At 35.6% G+C, this 18,221-nt stretch overlaps 1 protein-coding gene across 11 annotated transcripts in view; it reads left to right on the plus strand.

Annotated features, from left to right (window-relative positions):
* The window catches only part of PTPN13 (protein tyrosine phosphatase non-receptor type 13), a 206,643-nt gene that overhangs the window by 161,401 nt on the left and 27,021 nt on the right, over positions 1-18,221 (plus strand). For 6 of the 11 annotated variants that reach the window (XM_041760239.1, XM_041760238.1, XM_041760242.1 and 3 more), the window contains 12 exons: positions 825-971; positions 2,346-2,439; positions 3,062-3,147; positions 4,210-4,372; positions 5,967-6,181; positions 6,301-6,399; positions 8,171-8,535; positions 9,467-9,650; positions 11,303-11,461; positions 11,938-12,109; positions 12,207-12,417; positions 15,414-15,484. In XM_041760239.1, coding sequence (XP_041616173.1) covers positions 825-971; positions 2,346-2,439; positions 3,062-3,147; positions 4,210-4,372; positions 5,967-6,181; positions 6,301-6,399; positions 8,171-8,535; positions 9,467-9,650; positions 11,303-11,461; positions 11,938-12,109; positions 12,207-12,417; positions 15,414-15,484 — 1,966 coding nt within the window. The remainder of the gene's footprint in view (positions 1-824; positions 972-2,345; positions 2,440-3,061; positions 3,148-4,209; positions 4,373-5,966; positions 6,182-6,300; positions 6,400-8,170; positions 8,536-9,466; positions 9,651-11,302; positions 11,462-11,937; positions 12,110-12,206; positions 12,418-15,413; positions 15,485-18,221) is intronic. The other 5 variants (XM_041760240.1, XM_041760243.1, XM_041760244.1 and 2 more) reach the window with 2 other exon arrangements.

The raw sequence follows: 18,221 nt of genomic DNA on the forward strand, positions 1-18,221 counted from the left end.
ACTAACTCTAAAATGGCCATTATTCTGGGAACTTGCAACCTTATAACAGAAAGGAATGAAGTTATCTATAAGTTGTCTCTTGCATACTTAATGTTTATACTAATAAGAGAATTTAAGATCTGAAAAAGTTGTTCCTACATAGTTTGTATAATGGGAAGTTGACTTTACTGTCAATAGCCTAAATTCTTCTGAAGTTCTGAACATATGAAAATAATAAGAACAACATATAAAATTGCTCATTTCCTAGAAATGATATAAATGTAAATTCACATTCACAAGCAGATTCAGAAAAGAATCTTAAGCCCTTTGTTCACCGAGGAACCAACATTCCTCATAAGAGGGTTATGCCCTTATAAATGGGGCTTTAGCTGTTGTGCCTATGTTTATATTAGATTTGTAAATATAAGCAAAGTAAACATGAGGCCTACTCATCTTAGAGGTCCAGTTGAAAGCTGCTGCTTGATATATATTGATTTTAAAAGGAAACAGAAATACTTTATAAATGTGGGAACATAAAAAGCATTGGACAAAGATTATGTAAAAGCCAGGTTTGAACTGGGTTCTGGGCTTCCCTCTGCCTTATCTTGCTGTTTGACCTGAAGCAAGCACTGTAATCTCTAGACCTCAATTTCCTCAACCATAAAATATAAAGATATTGGATTAGATGATCTCTGAGATGGCTTCCAGCCCTCATGATCTCTGAATTTACTCTATCCCTTAATATCTTGCTTTTCCTTAATTTTTCTTAAAAAAACATTCATCTTCCAGTAGTAATTCATTTTGACTCTAACAAAAAACCCTTTTGTTTGTTTTTCTTTGTTAAGGAATCTTCCTCCTCAGTGAATACATCCAACAAAATGAATTTTAAAACTTTTCCTTCATCACCTCCTAAACCTGGAGATATCTTTGAGGTTGAACTGGCTAAAAATGATAACAGCTTGGGGATAAGTGTCACGGTACTGTTTGACAAGGTTTTCAAATATTTTCTCTTCTCTACTTCCAGCAGCCTATTGTATGCATATTTATTAGTGTAATTATTTTACTTCAAAAGGGAAACCTGTCAAATATTTGCCAAATTAAAAATTGAATTATATCTTAAAACTTTTTTTAAAAAACTTGTGTGCTAGTGACTTTTTCCTGTGGTTTAAAAGAAATTAGACAAATGCTACTTAGCTAAACCCCGTAGATTTCATAATGCTTAATCTGAATACAAGACTTAGAAAGTATAAAATTAATAAGTATGCATTTGACAATTCTACATGAGCATGGAATAATACATTTTAACCTACATCATAAATAAATTCTAATGTGTATTTATATGTCTGTTCTCTCCATAATATTATCTCTCTTTTTTTTTTAAGATTTTATTTATTTATTCATAAGAGACACAGAGAGAAAGAAAGGCAGAGACACAGGCAGAGGGAGAAGCAGGCTCCATGCGAGGAGCCCAGCGCAGACTCAATCCCAGGACTCTAGGGTCATGCCCTGGGCCAAAAAGGCAGGCGCTAAACCGCTGAGCCACCCAGGCATCCCACCATAATATATCTTAATTGTAAACATGATTAGTATATTAAAATTAGAGGTTCCCAAGGAACATTTGTACTTTTGAGATGGTTAAATATGAGTATAGGCTATTTGATGAAAATTTTTAGATTTTTATTAATTCTAAACTATAACATTTGTAACATTTGAAGGATATTGTTATTTAGGAAAAACCATTTCAAAACATGGTAAAAATAGCACTATGAATATATAGAGGTCAAAAACAAAACCTAATTTTCGAGCACTTTTAAAAATATTGTAACTCTTTACCTCTTGCCCCTAACTTCTTTAGAATTTTATTATCTTCCTGTTGGGAAGGGAAATAAAAGCTGTATATCCACAAGAGATGGAGAATCTACTCAGATCTCATTTACAGTATAACAAAACTTATCTACCAAAGCCTTTTAAAATGAAAAAGAAAAATCTGTTCCTTGTCTCGTAGATTTGCAAGTTGCAGTTTAGCAAATATGATTGAAGTAAATTTTTCCATATGCTATTTTTTCTGACAGTCATGCTCTCATACTAATTTTGCTTTCTGCTTGTTCATAATGCATGATGTAGACTCACAAAGGGAGAGCAATTCATATACTCAACATATGGCATGTTGTTTTCTTAGTAAAAAGTAACTACTTTACATCTGGAAAAGTTGGCTAGAGATATTCTTGGGTTTTGAATTAATTGCATGTGCTAGTGTGGTACTGCTGCTTTGGCTGATGAATGCTTTCTAGGTCTCAGATTTGAAAGATGGAGTGTGAAATTTTTCATATGACAAAATGTTATTTTATTTGTCATTTTCCACTTAGGGAGGTGTGAATACCAGTGTAAGACACGGTGGCATTTATGTGAAAGCTGTTATTCCCAAGGGAGCAGCCGAGTCTGATGGTAGAATTCACAAAGGTAGAGTATTTGTGTGTTTACAGAAATTATACATGAGATTATTACCTCAACAAATAAACAAGAAATTGGAAAGTTGATAGAGACCTTAAAATATTCATAATACAAAATAAGAATACATGCAATTATTTTAAGACCAAAGCATGAAAAACTCCTTGATATCACTCCCAAAAATCTTCTTTCCAGCCTATTCTCTAGTATCAGAAAATATCTTTACAGTGTTTTAGTTTGTGTTTTGTACTTTCTAGGAAGCAAATTGCCAGAAAATAGGAAAGGAATAGTGCCCTTGTAAAAACACTGAGTTCTACATTTTTAATAAAAATTAACTAGATTAGTTTCCTCCAATCTTTCTACATTTGCAGTCAGTTTATCTTTTTTCCCCATGATTTAAGTTGATTTTATAACACATAGAATATCTTGTTCAAAACTGTATTTAAGATTAATCACAAAATTTGGAAAGAAAGTAGATACATATTAATGAAACTCTGTGACATGATTTTTTCCAGAATTTGTCTGAGTCTCTCTTCAAATAAATTAATATAAAACAATGCCACAAGATATTTAAAAACATATAGAATCTTTATCTTATCATTTGCTTTTTTCAAAATTACTGCCTAATTTATAGGTGATCGTGTTCTTGCCGTCAATGGAGTTAGTCTAGAAGGAGCTACCCATAAGCAAGCTGTGGAAACACTGAGAAATACAGGACAGGTAATAATAGCTCATCATACCAAGCTTTTAAGATATGTTGAAAGAGCATAATGTGTGAATAATATCTCACTGAGGTCTCCAGATTTGCTAGTCAAGAAACCAAGCCTGATTCACATAAATGTTCTGGTATTTTCTTTTCCTTTAAATTGGGAAGCAGATATGACAGAGGATTTTCACTGAGGAAACTTGTCTTTCTATATCACATTTAGCTCAAATATTACCAAATCTGACAGGAGGAAAGGTGGAGGTTGCATTTCTTTTTAATTTTTTGTAAACATCTACAAATATCTAGTGATTTTTCACTTCTAGTCATTTTTCAGCCCAAAGGCTAAATTATTTTCTGAAGTTTACCAAATTATTTGTAATGGTCTGTTTATTGTAGTATAGTGGTGATTCTATTCTAGTGTCCAAATCTCTTATAACGAGTTTATGTTATTTCTAGTAGAGAATTTTTTTAGGGGTGGGGGGAGGGATAGAGAGAATCTTAAGCAGGCTCCACACCCAGCATGGAGCCCAGTGTGGGACTCAGTCTCACAACCCTGAGATCATGACCTGAGCTGAAATCAAGAGTCAGACTCTTAACTGATTGAGCCACACAGGCATGCCAAGAAATTTTTTTTATTTAAATTAGGTTAATTAACATATAATGTATGTTAGGGGTAATTAACATATAATGTATGTTAGAGTATGTTAAGTAGAGGTCAGTGATTCATCAGTCTTAATATAATACCTAGTGCTCATTACATCACATGCCCTCCTTAATGTCCATTACCCAGATACCCCATCACCCCACCCCATTCCTCTCCAGCAATCCTCAGTTTGTTTCCTTTGATTAAGAGTCTCATATGGTTTTCTTTTGAATTATTTTTTTATACAGAAAAATAAGAAAACCTTGATTTTGAAATTTTCAATCCTTTGTTTTTTTTATTTTTTTCTTCCCCTATATTTTGGTGGACTAGGTAGTTACTATAATGATTTTATACTGTCAACTATACAAAGTCCAAAAAAATTTATCTACTTTATTATAATTCTTCTTAATGAAATGCTATTCCATTTGTCCAGGTGGTTCATCTGTTATTAGAAAAGGGGCAGTCTCCAGGAACATCCAAAGAACATGTTCCCATGACCTCACAGTGCACCCTTCCAGATCCAGATTCCCAAGGTCAAGACCCAGACAAAATGAAGAAAATGATTCATGTCAAAGACTACAGCTTTGTCACTGAAGGTCAGGCCTTGAGCAACTGTCATCTCACCTTTAACTTCTTTGTGACTTAGTCAAAATTTAATTTTTATATGTTGGATCATAATTCATGCCTGTGTCTCTCTAATTACTCTTGTCGGCTATAAATGATCTGATGGAGTGGGACACCTAAGTGGCTCATTGGTTGAGCACCTGCCTTTGGTTCAGGGCGTGATCCCAGTCCAGAGATTGAGTCCCACATCGGGCTCCCTGCGAAAGAAGGGACATAGCTATTCTGTCTATGTCTCTGCCTCTCTCTGTGTCTCTCGTGAATAAATAAATAAATAAAATATTTTTAAAAATAATAATCTGATGGAGCACTATACCAGTTTTTTTAAAAGACACCTATTTGTACCTCTTAGAGGCTGGAAGACCTTGAATAATGAAGTCATATATAAAACAAATTATAGTCACATAATAATGCTTTAAATAGTTATAAAATTCAAATGAAATTTTCCAGGGAAAAAAATAAATATAAATAATTGCTGAGAATGACTTCAAACCCCTATGAAACCTTGACTCTTAACATTTTCTATATTTTCTATATTTTTGTTTAATTTTATGGACTTGTCAAGCTAACCCTTGGCAGAAGTTCACCTTATAGTTCCCAAATAGTAGTCTTTCTTAAAAACTTCGCAGACCCTTGAACATGCCACTGTCATGGTGGTAGTAAAAAAAGAGAATTAAGAATGATGTAGTGCTAAGTTTTTCATAAGGCTAAAAGCTTTCATAAAACAGAAAAGTACCCTTTATTCTGAAATTCCATATATCTCACTTTAAGGGGCACAAGTGTCCTTTAAAAGTGATGGCGGTGGTATATAGTCAATTGTTTTGTCTTTTATTTTAAATCCTTATTTGATTACCAAATGTTAGTTACCTAATGTTAGTACTTCTTAATTATTCACAAAAATAAGAAGAAATAGCCCAGCCTGTATTATTTTATCTGATTATGAAAATAAAATTAGCATACCCACTTTATCTCACTGGCTGGTATCCTTTATTTTTTCCATCACTCCTTTTTTAAATGTGTTTTTTCATCCTTTTATTATTATTATTCTTTCAGTTTCTTTTGTTGATGAGAATTTTTTAATAATGCCATTGCAATTTACTGGAGTAAATTATACCTCACTAAAACATTAGAATGTCAACTTACTTTCCCCTACTTCCTCTAGCATTTGTTGTGCTCTTCTTACCATCTTTCCCGCATTGTTTACCTGAATTTCCCTCATTCTTCTCCTTCCTGGGATTTTTCTCTCTTTTTTTTATGTTATTCCACAGTCTTTTAAAACACTTGAGATTAAAGCATAATTTTATTTTCAGAACCCTGATATTAAAATCCTCTCTTCTGTTCAAGTAGCTTAGTTCATATAGCTGAGTTTATTAAGTTTTCTTAATGACAGAGTATGAAGTAGAACCCCTTGAATACAGAATAAAAGTACAATAAGAGCTTCTAAAACTGTAAATACTCTGACAAAATGGGCTTTTTTAAGATGTGTCTAAAGTATATGTGTTTTTATGTTGATATGTGTACATAGCATGCTAAGAATATTTAAATTTTTTATATCTTTTCTTTCTCCAGAGAATACATTTGAGGTAAAATTGTTTAAAAATAGCTCAGGCCTAGGATTCAGTTTTTCTCGAGAAGATAGTCTTATTCCTGAACAAATGAATGCCAGCATAGTAAGGGTTAAGAAACTCTTTCCTGGACAGCCAGCAGCAGAAAGTGGAAAAATTGATGTGGGAGATGTTATCTTAAAAGTGAATGGAGCCTCTTTGAAAGGACTATCTCAACAGGTGAGCCCCCCCTAGGTGTTGAATGCAGCACTTTTAATAATGAGATGGGTTGGCCTTTCATAATGATTTCATAATGCTGGCTTAACAGTATCTTCATTTGTCATTCATGATACTCCTAGGAAGTCATATCTGCTCTCAGGGGAACATCTCCAGAAGTATCCTTGCTTCTCTGTAGACCTTCACCTGGTGTGCTACCAGAAATTGACCCTGCTCTTTTGGTGAGATCTATGAAAAGTAATTCATATTTTTATAGAATAGCAATTGAGTGATTAATTCAGCTATATTGATTTCATCATTGATCTCCTGGGTTTTATCCTACTTTATTCTTTAGCTAGGAGTATCTTGTGTGTGCCCCTTAGCCTCTGAGTGCATTCTACATTTGTAATATAGAGTAATTTGATTCACTTTCTCTTCTTTCCAATTCTAGAATTTTAGGAGTTTGTTTTCTAAGCATAAATAGGAAAAGATACAAAATAATGGTCATTTCTTCATTGAACCAGACTGGCAAGCATAATTCTCACTGTGAGCTAGTTTAGATAAAAATGAAAATTATTTAAGATTTTTTTCCTTTATTTTTAATAATGGAAATCACAGAGTATGTAATATATTTGTCCATTTCCCTTTCGTATGTCAAGGAATAGCTAAGGGTTCCAAAGTCTATTGTGATGGTTATTTACAAATTACAAACTAATAGGTAGGAATCCATACATAGATGAATAATAATATTATTATTGAAGAAAGACAGCTTTTGTCCTGTCTACCTAAAAGAGCATTCCATTAACAATAAACATGACCCCCAGGATGTGAAAGGCAAGAGTATCTAGCCCCAGAAACTTTGGCCTTTATATCACAGTGGTGCGGTGGGTAGCGTTAGGATTAATAGGAAAATATCATTTCTGAAGGTATATTGTAAACAGCATTTTATGAGACTGCATTGATTTTGGGCACCGGATAGGAAGAATTGAGTGGAACTCTCTTAATGAGTATGTAAATTGATATAATCTTTCCAGAAAGCAATCTGGAAATATTTAACAAGGCTTTTTAAAACATCCTGCATGCTGATTACTAAACAGAAAATTACAAGGAAGTAATGAGAAACTGAGGTGAAGCTCCTTTCTGGAAAGGTAGGGCCATCTGTGGGATCCTTACACAGTTCTATGCAAATTTTTTTCAAAGAGTATTTAAGGACTTCAGAAAATACTCATGACAGAAACCTGGCTGGCTCAGCCAATGGAGCATGCAACTCTTGATCTCAAGAGTTGTGAGTTTGACCCCTCATTTGGTATAGAGATTACTTCAAAATAAAATCTTCAAAAAAAAAAAAAAGTAGGATACAAAGTACAATATATACTGTAATTCTGCTTTAAAGTATGTTATACAAAGAAATAAAAAATAAAGTATGTTATACAATATTAACAGTTATTTTTATAAATGATATTTACATATGGTTTTTCTAATGAGCATAAATTACCTTTATTAAAAAATAATTGAATGTTTTTAAAATATTTTATTTATTTATTCATGACAGACACAGAGAGAGAGAGAGAGAGAGGCAGAGACACAGGCAGAGGGAGAAGCAGGCTCCATGCAGGGAGCCTGACGTGGGACTCAGTCCCAGGTCTCCAGGATCATACCCCGGGCTGAAGGTGGCGTTAAATTGCCGGGCCACTGGGGCTGCCCTAACTGAATATTTTAATAGAAGGTGCACCTGCATGGCTCAGTCAGTTAAGCATCTGAGGATCCTGGGATCAAGCCCCACATGGGCTCCCTGCTCATTGGAGAATTTGTTTCTCCCTCTCCCCCACCCCTACTCATGTTCTCTTGCTATCTCTCTCTCTCTCTCTCTCTCTCAAAGAAATAAATAAAATCTTAAAAAGAAAGAAAGAAAAGAAAGAAAGAGCTGTTGTTCAACATGTTGCTTTTCAAATAAATATTCTAAAGTTAATATAAGTTGTCACACTCCGATCTCTTTAAATATGTCCATTACAGACCCCATTGCACTCTCCAGCACAAGTAATTCCAAACAACAGTAAAGACTCTTCTCAACCAACATGTGTGGAGCAAGGCACCAGCTCAGATGAAAATGAAATGTATGACAAAAGCAAGAAACAATGCACATCCCCATCCAGGAGAAACAGTTATAGTGACAGTAGTGGGAGTGGAGAAGAAGACTTAGTGAAAGCTCTAACAAAGATACCAAATATGAGCTGGAGTTCATCTTTGCATCAGACTCTAAGCAACGTGGTATCACAGGCACAAAGTCAACATGAAGCACCTAAGAGTCAAGAAGATACCATTTGTACCATGTTTTACTATCCTCAGGAAATACCCAGTAAACCAGAACTTGAGGACAGGTATTGTCAATAGTATGTGTAACACTCAAGGCATCTGGTTATTATTGGCAATGGGAGCAGCAACCTACATTTCTCTAAGAATGAAATATGTCTATGTGTGAACAAACTTCACAGTAATCAGATGATGACTGTATTAGATATCTAGTTATTGTGATAACCTCTCTAAGCTGTCTAACCATTCGACCTGAGACTTGCTGCTTTCTTGAGCATATTTAGTTGCAGTTGGGAAAGTTGTTTACATTTCACCATCATTCATATTACTTAAAAGAAAGAGAAGGGACCTATATAGATAGTGATGGGGCAGGAGAGTAGGGAGTACAAAGATAAAGGGAAGTGGTTGGAAGAAGGAGACACAGGTAAGATAATGGAACTGCAGAAGATAGGGAAAGATGATTGAAAATATAAAGGCAAAAAAAAAAAGACTACATTTATATTTTTAATAGTTATTCATACATTTTATTGTTTGCTTATATCTTTGTGTATATCCAGGTGCAACCAGGTTTTTTCAAGTTTCTTCAGTGTTTTGGGTTTTTTTTTTCCCCTATTGTATCATCCAAAATAACCACAGAAATAAGACTTGTATTCTTATTTCTTCTTTTTCTTTTTATGTTGGAACACACGTTAAGCTTCTGATAAAATTAGCTTCGGCCTTGAGTTAAAAACTAGGAATCAAAAATATGTTTATTTAATTTGTCTTATTTATGCAGCTTAAAGAGCTTCAAAATAAAACCTGGACAGAGAATAAAAATTTGTTATGTTAGCTTATAACAGGTATGAAATAAATTCATAGTCCAGAGTCAGGAAAAAATTAACTAGGATTACAATAAAAAGCAGATGTGAATATTTGATAAGCATTTTCTTTTTATGGCACAAACTTACTATATTGGATTAAAATGTATTTGAAAATAATCTTGCTTCTCTGTCTTTGTAGTAATCCCCCTTCCCCTCTACCACCAAACACAACTCTTGGGCAGAGCTATCAACCCCAGTCAGAATCTGCTTCCACTAATTCAATGGATAGATATCATATACGTCACATTTTTGAACCAACTAAACAAGAAAGCTTGACATCTTTGAAAAATGACTTGGAAAACCACCTTGAAGACTTTGAGCTGGTGAGTCATTTCCTCTGTAAAGAAAATCCCGTATTTCCTCAAGTAAGGTGTAGTCATACACAATTTCCCTTTAGAGTAACTTCATATCCATGTCCAGTAAGTAGATAACATATCTGGTGTATTTCTGTGCTGTGAATCAGAGGGGAAAGGCAAAAAGACCTGGGTATATATCCTTACCCTACCACTAACTCGCTGTAATCGGGCAGTTGCCTATAGAATTACTTAATTCTTCTGAGCTTTAGTAGTTCTGGCTATAAGTAACCTCATAGGATTGTAATAAGGACTGTAGAAATATGTGTAGAGCATGTAAGACAATATCTACTATTTCCCAAATTCTGATGAGTTACCTACTTAATTTTTAATCAAGTTTGGTTTTTTCTTTTTAATTTTATTTATTTATTCATGAGAGACACACACACACAGAGAAAGAGAGGCAGAGAGACACAAGGCAGAGGGAGAAGCAGGCTCCATGAAGGGAGCCTGACGTGGGACCCGATCCCGGGTCTCCAGGATCACCCCCTGGGCTGAAGGCAGCACTAAACCCCTGAGCCACCCGGGCTGCCCTTTAATCAAGTTTGAGTGTAATTTTTTCTCCCCCACACTTTTTTGTGGGTGCCCAAATGTGTGTAACATCTACATATTCAGTTTTGTTCTCAGCAGTAGAAAATAATCTTTTTTCAGAGAGAAGAAAATCTTTGAATGATTTCCTTTATAACTTTCTTTTTTTTTTTTTTTTTTTTTTAAGATTTTCTTTATTCATTCATGAGAGAGACAGAGAGAGAGGCAGAGACACAGGGAGAGGGAGAAGCAGGCTCCATGCTGGGAGCCCGACGCAAGACTCCATCCCGGGTCTCCAGGATCACACCCTGGGCCAAAGGCGGCGCTAAACTGCTGAGCCACCCGGGCTGCCCAGAATGATTTCCTTTAGAAGTGTGTCATCACCCCATAAGCTGTCAGCAACCTTCATCTCATTCAAAAATCTTCCCAAAAAAATTTTCTTATGCAAGTAAATGAAGTTGTAATATTTAGTCACCAAAAGATTTTGTGTTTTTACCAGAAAATCTTTTCTTTAATGGCTCTTGGCATCTGTCTAGGTTGTTTAGAAATATATGAAGATTTTTTCTGAACCTTTTGCTCAAAATGTATTCTTTGATCATCAGAGTATAACTGCTAAGGTGTCCTTGTTTATTCTGAAAATACAGAAAGTGAAGCATGAGTAAATTTTGTCTCAGCTGTTTTTAAACAAACATGTAGTGTTGTATCAAAAGCCAACTTTATGGGACGCCTGGGTGGCTCAGTGCTTGGGCATCTGCCTGTGGCTCAGGGCATGATTCCGGAATCTGGGATCGAATCCCACATTGGGCTCCTGCAGATAGCCTACTTCTCTGTGTCTCTGCCTCTCTCTCTGTGTGTCTCTCATGAATAGATAAATAAAATCTTTTAAAAAAATAAAATAAAATAAAATAAACCCTACTTTACGTGGAGGTACATTCTATTTAGAATTGGATAGACCTAACTTCTTCACTTGGTTAAGATCAGTAACCTTTTAAAATTCAGATCCCTCCTCTGTTATTCAATAGAAATAATAGTCCTTTGTGTTCATTGATGGACAAAAATAGACAACCTGAAGAGTCACTGTTTTCTTCCCTTAGGAAGTAGAACTTCTCATTACCCTAATTAAATCAGAAAAAGGAAGCCTGGGTTTTACAGTAACCAAAGGCAATCAGAGCATTGGTTGTTATGTTCATGATGTCATTCAGGATCCAGCCAAAAGTGATGGAAGGCTAAGACCTGGGGACCGGCTCATAAAGGTGAGACTTTACCAGAATGGTTTTGTGCAAATGTAGGCCAAGACTGAGCCAGGGCTGGAGAAGGAGGACCAAGAAGGCTGAGTTAATAAACACTCCATTTGTTTGTTTGGTTTATATTTTCCATCTCCATCTCTTTAAAGATAAAGGCCTTTATAAATTTATAGTTCCCTTTCTAATTAGAAAGTCCCTCTAATCTCAGTTAAAGTATTAAATAAGTCATCTTGGTTATCAGGGACAAAAAGTTTCTTAAATTACTCTGAGGATAAATTTCCTGTATTAGCAAAATAACGATGCATTTGTATTACACATTATTACTTTGCATGTAATTACTTGATCATTACACTTACGATTTCCACAGTAAAGGGAATTAACAATAAATTAGAGACCACTCTCTTACTGGCTAATATACAACTAGGGAGTTGCTGTATTTTCATGGCAACTTCTAATCCTGTTTTTCCTCTTTCTTGTTTTTGTAGGTTAATGATACAGATGTTACAAACATGACTCACACAGATGCAGTGAATCTGCTCCGAGCTGCACCCAAAACAGTCAGATTAGTTCTAGGACGAGTTCTAGAATTACCCAGGATGCCAGTGCTGCCTCATTTGCTACCTGACATTATATTAACATGCAATAAGGAGGAGTTGGGTAATGCACATTCAAACTTTGTGCAGTGTGATTTTCTTGGCTTGATTAAAGAAAGTACTCTTAAGACTAAGGAAACCAACATTTTCTATTCCCAAAGGTTTTTCCTTATCTGGAGGTCATGACAGCCTTCATCAAGTGGTATATATTAGTGATATCAATCCAAGGTCAGTTGCAGCCATTGAGGGTAATCTCCAGCTATTAGACATCATCCACTATGTGAATGGAGTCAGCACACAAGGAATGACCTTGGAAGAAGCTAAGAGAGCATTAGACATGTCACTTCCTTCAGTGGTGCTGAAAGCAACAAGGTATTTTGCAATTACATGTGGGTTGTGTGTGTTTGCACAAGTTTCAGACTGTTGATTATACTTATGCTATCTTAAAAAGATATTCCTGAATTAGTAATTCACAGACTACACTGGCAGAAATTAATAAAGATAGAAACTTTTTTTTTAAGTTTTTTATTTATTTAAGTAACCTCTATACTCAACATGGGGCTTGAACTCACAATCCCAAGATCAAGAGTCACATGCTCTTCCAACTGAACCAGCCAGCCCACTCCCAGAATAGACTTCTTGATGGGAGATTCAAAGAGCACTTTAAGTGAATTAATGTTTGATATGTGTGTGCATTTGTTAATAGGGTGGTTACCACATTTGTCAGGATGTTTTCAGTTGCAAGTGATAGAAAAATACAACTCACCTTGGTTTAAGCAATAAAGGGAATTTACTGGTTATTGTGATTTTAAAAGCCCAAAATAAGGTGGTCATCAGATACGGTATGATCAGGGGTCTGGCTCCATTTTTTGCTCTTTTCAGTTATTCTCTTTTCTGTGTATGTGTTTCCTTCATAATTGTTAAGTGGCTCTCTCCATTTCATGCCTCACACCTGCATACTGTACTCTCCAGAACAGTCTTCTGACAAATCTCACCAATAACCATGGTAAAGCAAAGACTGTCTGCTAATTGCCTTAGACCTAAATTAAGACCAGCCCCTGAATTGAGGTAAAGGGACAAAGAATATACTGATTGGCCTAGGCCAGACCTGGCCCATTCACAGAGCTGGGAAACCTCATATCTACAACCAGTGAGGCATAGAAACCACTTTCACTGCACCTCATAACAATTTCACATTATAAGAAGTGCTAATGGCAACTTTTCTTTCACTTAATAATAGAAATAAGATGGAAAAAAAGAATGCATTAATTTCAAATTACTATGGATACAATGGCTTAAATGATACAAGTTTATCCTCTTAATAGTCTTGAAAGTCAGAAATACAAAGTAGGTTTCACTGGAAATCAAGATGTTACCAGGGCTGTATTCCTTCTGTAGGTTCCAGAAGGAAATCCATTTTCTTGCCTTTTCCACCTTCTGGAGATTTCCCCATATCCCTTGGCTTATGGGCCCCTTCCATCTTCAAAGCCAGTAGTCACAGCACTCTACTTCTATTGTCCCATCTCTTTCTCTGACTCTGTCTTTTCCTGCCTTCTTTTACTTATAAAGGCCCGTACGTTGGGCCCACCCAGATAGTACAAGATAATCTTCCCATCTTTAGATCCTTAACTCACATCTGCAAAGTCCTTTTTACCATGTCCAGTAACATACTCATAGATGTGGAGGATTGGAATGTGGACAACTTTATGGGGCCATTATTCTGCCTATCACAATGTACGTACAGCCAGGCTTTCTAGATTACAGATTTATGTTACATTGGTATCTGTGATACATGGTGAGTTTTACATAGTATGTCTTTCAAAATATAGGAACCATAATTGAATGATTTGATCATAAACATTTGTTCCTTCTAAACCTTTAAATCAGATTGTGTACGTCTTTCTCTGAATGTAATCCCTGATCTGTTTCCCTCCTATGTTTCTAAAACTTAGATTGTCTTAACGTTTATTTTCGTAGGAGTAGCTAAATCTTAATTGGCAGAGGAGGAAAGTGTTCAAACAACCTGGAAAATATTTTTGTGAAAACTGACATCTCTGCTGACCATAGATCTAGCTGAATTTTTTTTGCCTTAAAATCCATAAAGTACCCTTTACCCTAACCCTGAAATCACTTTCTTTTGCCTTTCTGCTTTTATCATCACTGTAGCCACTACAGATGTATTGGTGGCAAGTCACAATTACTTTTCCCTTCATTCTTCCTCCAGCGTTCTCCACTATTATATATATCTGCCCTCTTTAAAGTCCAAAGGGTAGCAAAGCGGAGAAGTATATATTTGTGGTAATTATCTATATGTCAAGAACTATACAGGGTCTGTGGTCTTAACCTACTTACCAGCTAATAAACCAATTAGTTATGATTTCTTGGGTGCTGATAGAAGAGTATGAAATTCCTGGATGAGAGACAAACTATTTTTTCAGTAACCACAAGCAGCATGGGCATGGTATTGGTGTCGATTCCACGCATCTTCTAAGTCTCCTGAAGACACATGGGGCCTAGTGGATTCCTGAACATGCAGTGGGTTGTATTACAGGAGAGGAATACCAGGAGGAGAAGAGGAGTCTGCCCCTATGGCAGCTTGTAAGACAATCTGCTTTTTATTTGGAGACAGAGGTTGTTACCTCATACTTCAAGCTTGTTCACCACAAACAGCCATGAGAATTGGTGCAGATAAAAAAACAGTCAGGGCCTTGCACTTCTGGTGTACCCAGAAGGATATACAAGAGCTTAGAACCCATGGCAAAGTGCTTCTCCCAGCACTGTATACTTTAGGTAGACTCCCTTTTCTCTCAAGTACTAGCAACAATAAGATTGCATACTAGTCCTCTGCTTCCAAGGTACTTTTTGACAGTTTTTCACATTGGGTGATACTATCCTTCTTACAATCCTTTGAATATATATATTTTGTTGAGGTTTTCACTTTAAATAATTACAAAAAAAAAAACATGCATCAAAGGCTTCAGATATACATACCTTAATGATCTCTAATTCTTAAGTTATCTTTGAACTATCACTTGAGTGACAGTGAATAAGTAATTAGATCATGAATATTGCAAGTGTTTTAAATAAGAGGGAAATTGTGGTAGTGTATTAAACTGAAACCCAGAGAAAGATCACATAAAGAAGTGATTCTTAATCTTTTTTTAGTCAAGAATATCTCCCTCCAGAAAACATGTAGATGAAAACTGATAGAAATTTGTCTACAGTTTCAGGGGTGCCTAGACCCTCCCAAAGCCCATCTAAAATAAAATTCCTGAGGCTCAATAGTGGCAAGTGGTTCAGAGGGTATATAAACAAAGATCTTAATTTGGAGTTGCCTTTCTTTCCTTTTTTTTTTTTTAATGACACAGAGATGGTCATCCAGTGGTCCCAAGTTCTAAGAGGTCTGCTGTTTCAACGCCAAAGTCAACAAAAGCCAATGGTAAGGATACATTCATTTTATGGCATACATAGTTACGCAGAGATAAATATGTTTTTCCCAAAAGCAAGTTTGGAGACTATCAGACTATCATTACAATGTTTTTATTGCCCTTCCAGAGTGCTTTTCAGGATCTAAAGTGCAAAAAATTACACTTAATGTAAAAGCATCTCTAAAATTCAGTGTGTAATAGGAAATAGTAGAGCAGCATGGACCATGGAATTTATAGCCAAGTAGACCTGACTAAGTTCTATGTGACTTTAGCAAGTTACTTGATCCATATCTATTTCCTATCAGTAAAATAAGAATATTAGTAATATCTATCTTGTAAGGTTATAATGAAGCATAAATACAATAATAACACGTGTAAAGCTTGTCAAAATGATCGTCACATAATTTGTTCAGTTATTGAATCTCTTCTCTGTGCCAGGCATTGGTCTGGCATTGTGAATATGGCAATGAATAAACAAAATATCTTGTCTTACATTCTAGCATAATAATAGAAATTGTAGGGATCCCTGGGTGGCGCAGCGGTTTAGCGCCTGCCTTTGGCCCAGGGCACGATGTTGGAGACCCGGGATCGAATCCCACATCGGGCTCCCAGTGCATGGAGCCTGCTTCTCCCTCTGCCTGTGTCTCTGCCTCTCTCTCTCTGTGACTATAATACATAAATAAATAAAAATTAAAAAAAATAATAATAATAGAAATTGTAGTATTAAGTAGTTGTGGCAATCACTAACATGAATTTAATGCTTATTTTGGACTAAACATTCTTCTAATTGCTTTAGTCCTCATAACAACCCTGTAATAGTATTACTATTATTCTCCATTTATAGAAGGGGAAACTGAGACAGAGCAGTTTTATAATTTACCCAAGCTCACGGAGTTAATAAATTGTTGAGCCAGAATTTGAACTGCGGTGTCTGGTTCCACACTCTCATTTACATAATTGGGTTCAGTAAATGTAGCTATTTTATTTTTTTAAGATTTTAAAATTTTATTTATTCATAAATAAATAAACGTATTTTTATTCATAAATTTATTTATTCATAAATAAGTTTATTATTCGTGAGAGACCCAGAGAGAGAGGCAGAGACATAGGCAGAGAGAGAAGCAGGCTCCCTCTACAGGGAGCCTGATGTGAGACATGATCCCAGGACCACACCCAGAGCCAAAGGCAGATGCTCAACCGTTGAGACACCCAGGTGCCCCAGTAAATGTAGCTTTTAAATGCTAGCGTTGGGCAACCCCAGGTAGCTCAGCGGTTTAGCAACACCCTCAGTCCAGGGACTGATCCTGGAGACCCAGAATCGAGTCCTACGTCGGGCTTCCTGCATGGAGCCTGCTTCTCCCTCTGCCTGTGTCTCTGCTTCTCTCTCTCTGTCTGTCTGTCTGTCTCTCATGAGTAAATAAATAAAATCATAAATAAATAAATAAATAAATAAATAAATAAATAAATGCATACATACTAGTGTTAATATAATAATAAGAATGATAGACACTGGGAAATGTGGTTGAAATTACTGTATTGAAATGTGAAGTCAGTACTTCATACATAACTAAAGTTTTAGGTTATCAGGTAGTGATGTCTAAATACCAAAGGAATCTCACTACTGCAGTTGTAGTTTATTGCTAAATACTAAAGCACATCTGTTTGCCTCCTTCTCTGTTATCTTGAATTCCTTAGGGATCCTTGTTGCTCTCTAATAGTTCAGATTAGAGTCTGACTATCTCACAGAACTCAGGAGAGCATTTTTCTAATAACCTCTCTACCACCTGTTCCTAACTTTCAGAGCTAAAGAAAGCTGTGCCTTGTCCCCCCTGTAGAAATTGCCTAGTGATTTTGTCTTTTTGGGGTTCTCTTGACTTGACTCCCATAGAACTGATTTCATGAATTCTGATAATCAAATAGATACCAATAATAGGAACTTTTTTATAGTGATGGGAATATAAAATGATATAACCATTTTTATAAAACAGTTTCTTAAAAATTTAAACATGTGCCTCCCATATGATCCAGCCATCCCACTCCCATTTGTTTACTTAAGAGGAAAAAAAAAAAAGAACATATCCATACACAAAAACCTGTACATGAATGTTTTAGCAGCTTCCCTTGTGAAAGCCAAAATCAAAAACCACTCAAATGTCCAAAAACTATTACAGGAATAAACCAATATATCCAAACTATAGAATATTAATCACTAATTAATAAAAATGGTCTGTTGGGACATATAGCAACATCATCAAAATAACCTCAAAATAAGACCACTGAGTGAAAGAAGCCAGACAGAAGAGTTTATACTATATTATTCCATTTATGCAAAATTATAGTGACAGCAGATTAGTTGTTGCTTGGAGACAAGCTATGAGGGACAGCTGGGGAACAGAGGGAGAGAGTATAAATAATAAACTATTTTGTTTTGTACTATTCCAGTATTATTCTTCGAACCAGTAGTTTATTATTGATATACTTTTTCAGTATTTTTCCTGGAAATGATATTAAAAGGCATTCTTGAGTCTTTGTAACATTATCCACGTAATCATAGAAATCCATCCCTGCAAATTTCATGTCAACCTTCATCTTTCTAGGCGAAAAAATTTTTAAACATTTATTTATTTATCTGTCTATCTATCTATCTATCTATCTATCTATCTATCTATTTATTTGAGAGAGAGAGAGCGAGCAGTGCTTGCATGAACAAGTCCGGGAAGGGGCAGAGCGAGACTCTCAAGCACAGTC

Source organism: Vulpes lagopus, chromosome 6 (assembly GCF_018345385.1).
Source record: "Vulpes lagopus strain Blue_001 chromosome 6, ASM1834538v1, whole genome shotgun sequence".
NCBI classification, from domain to species: Eukaryota; Metazoa; Chordata; class Mammalia; order Carnivora; family Canidae; genus Vulpes; species Vulpes lagopus.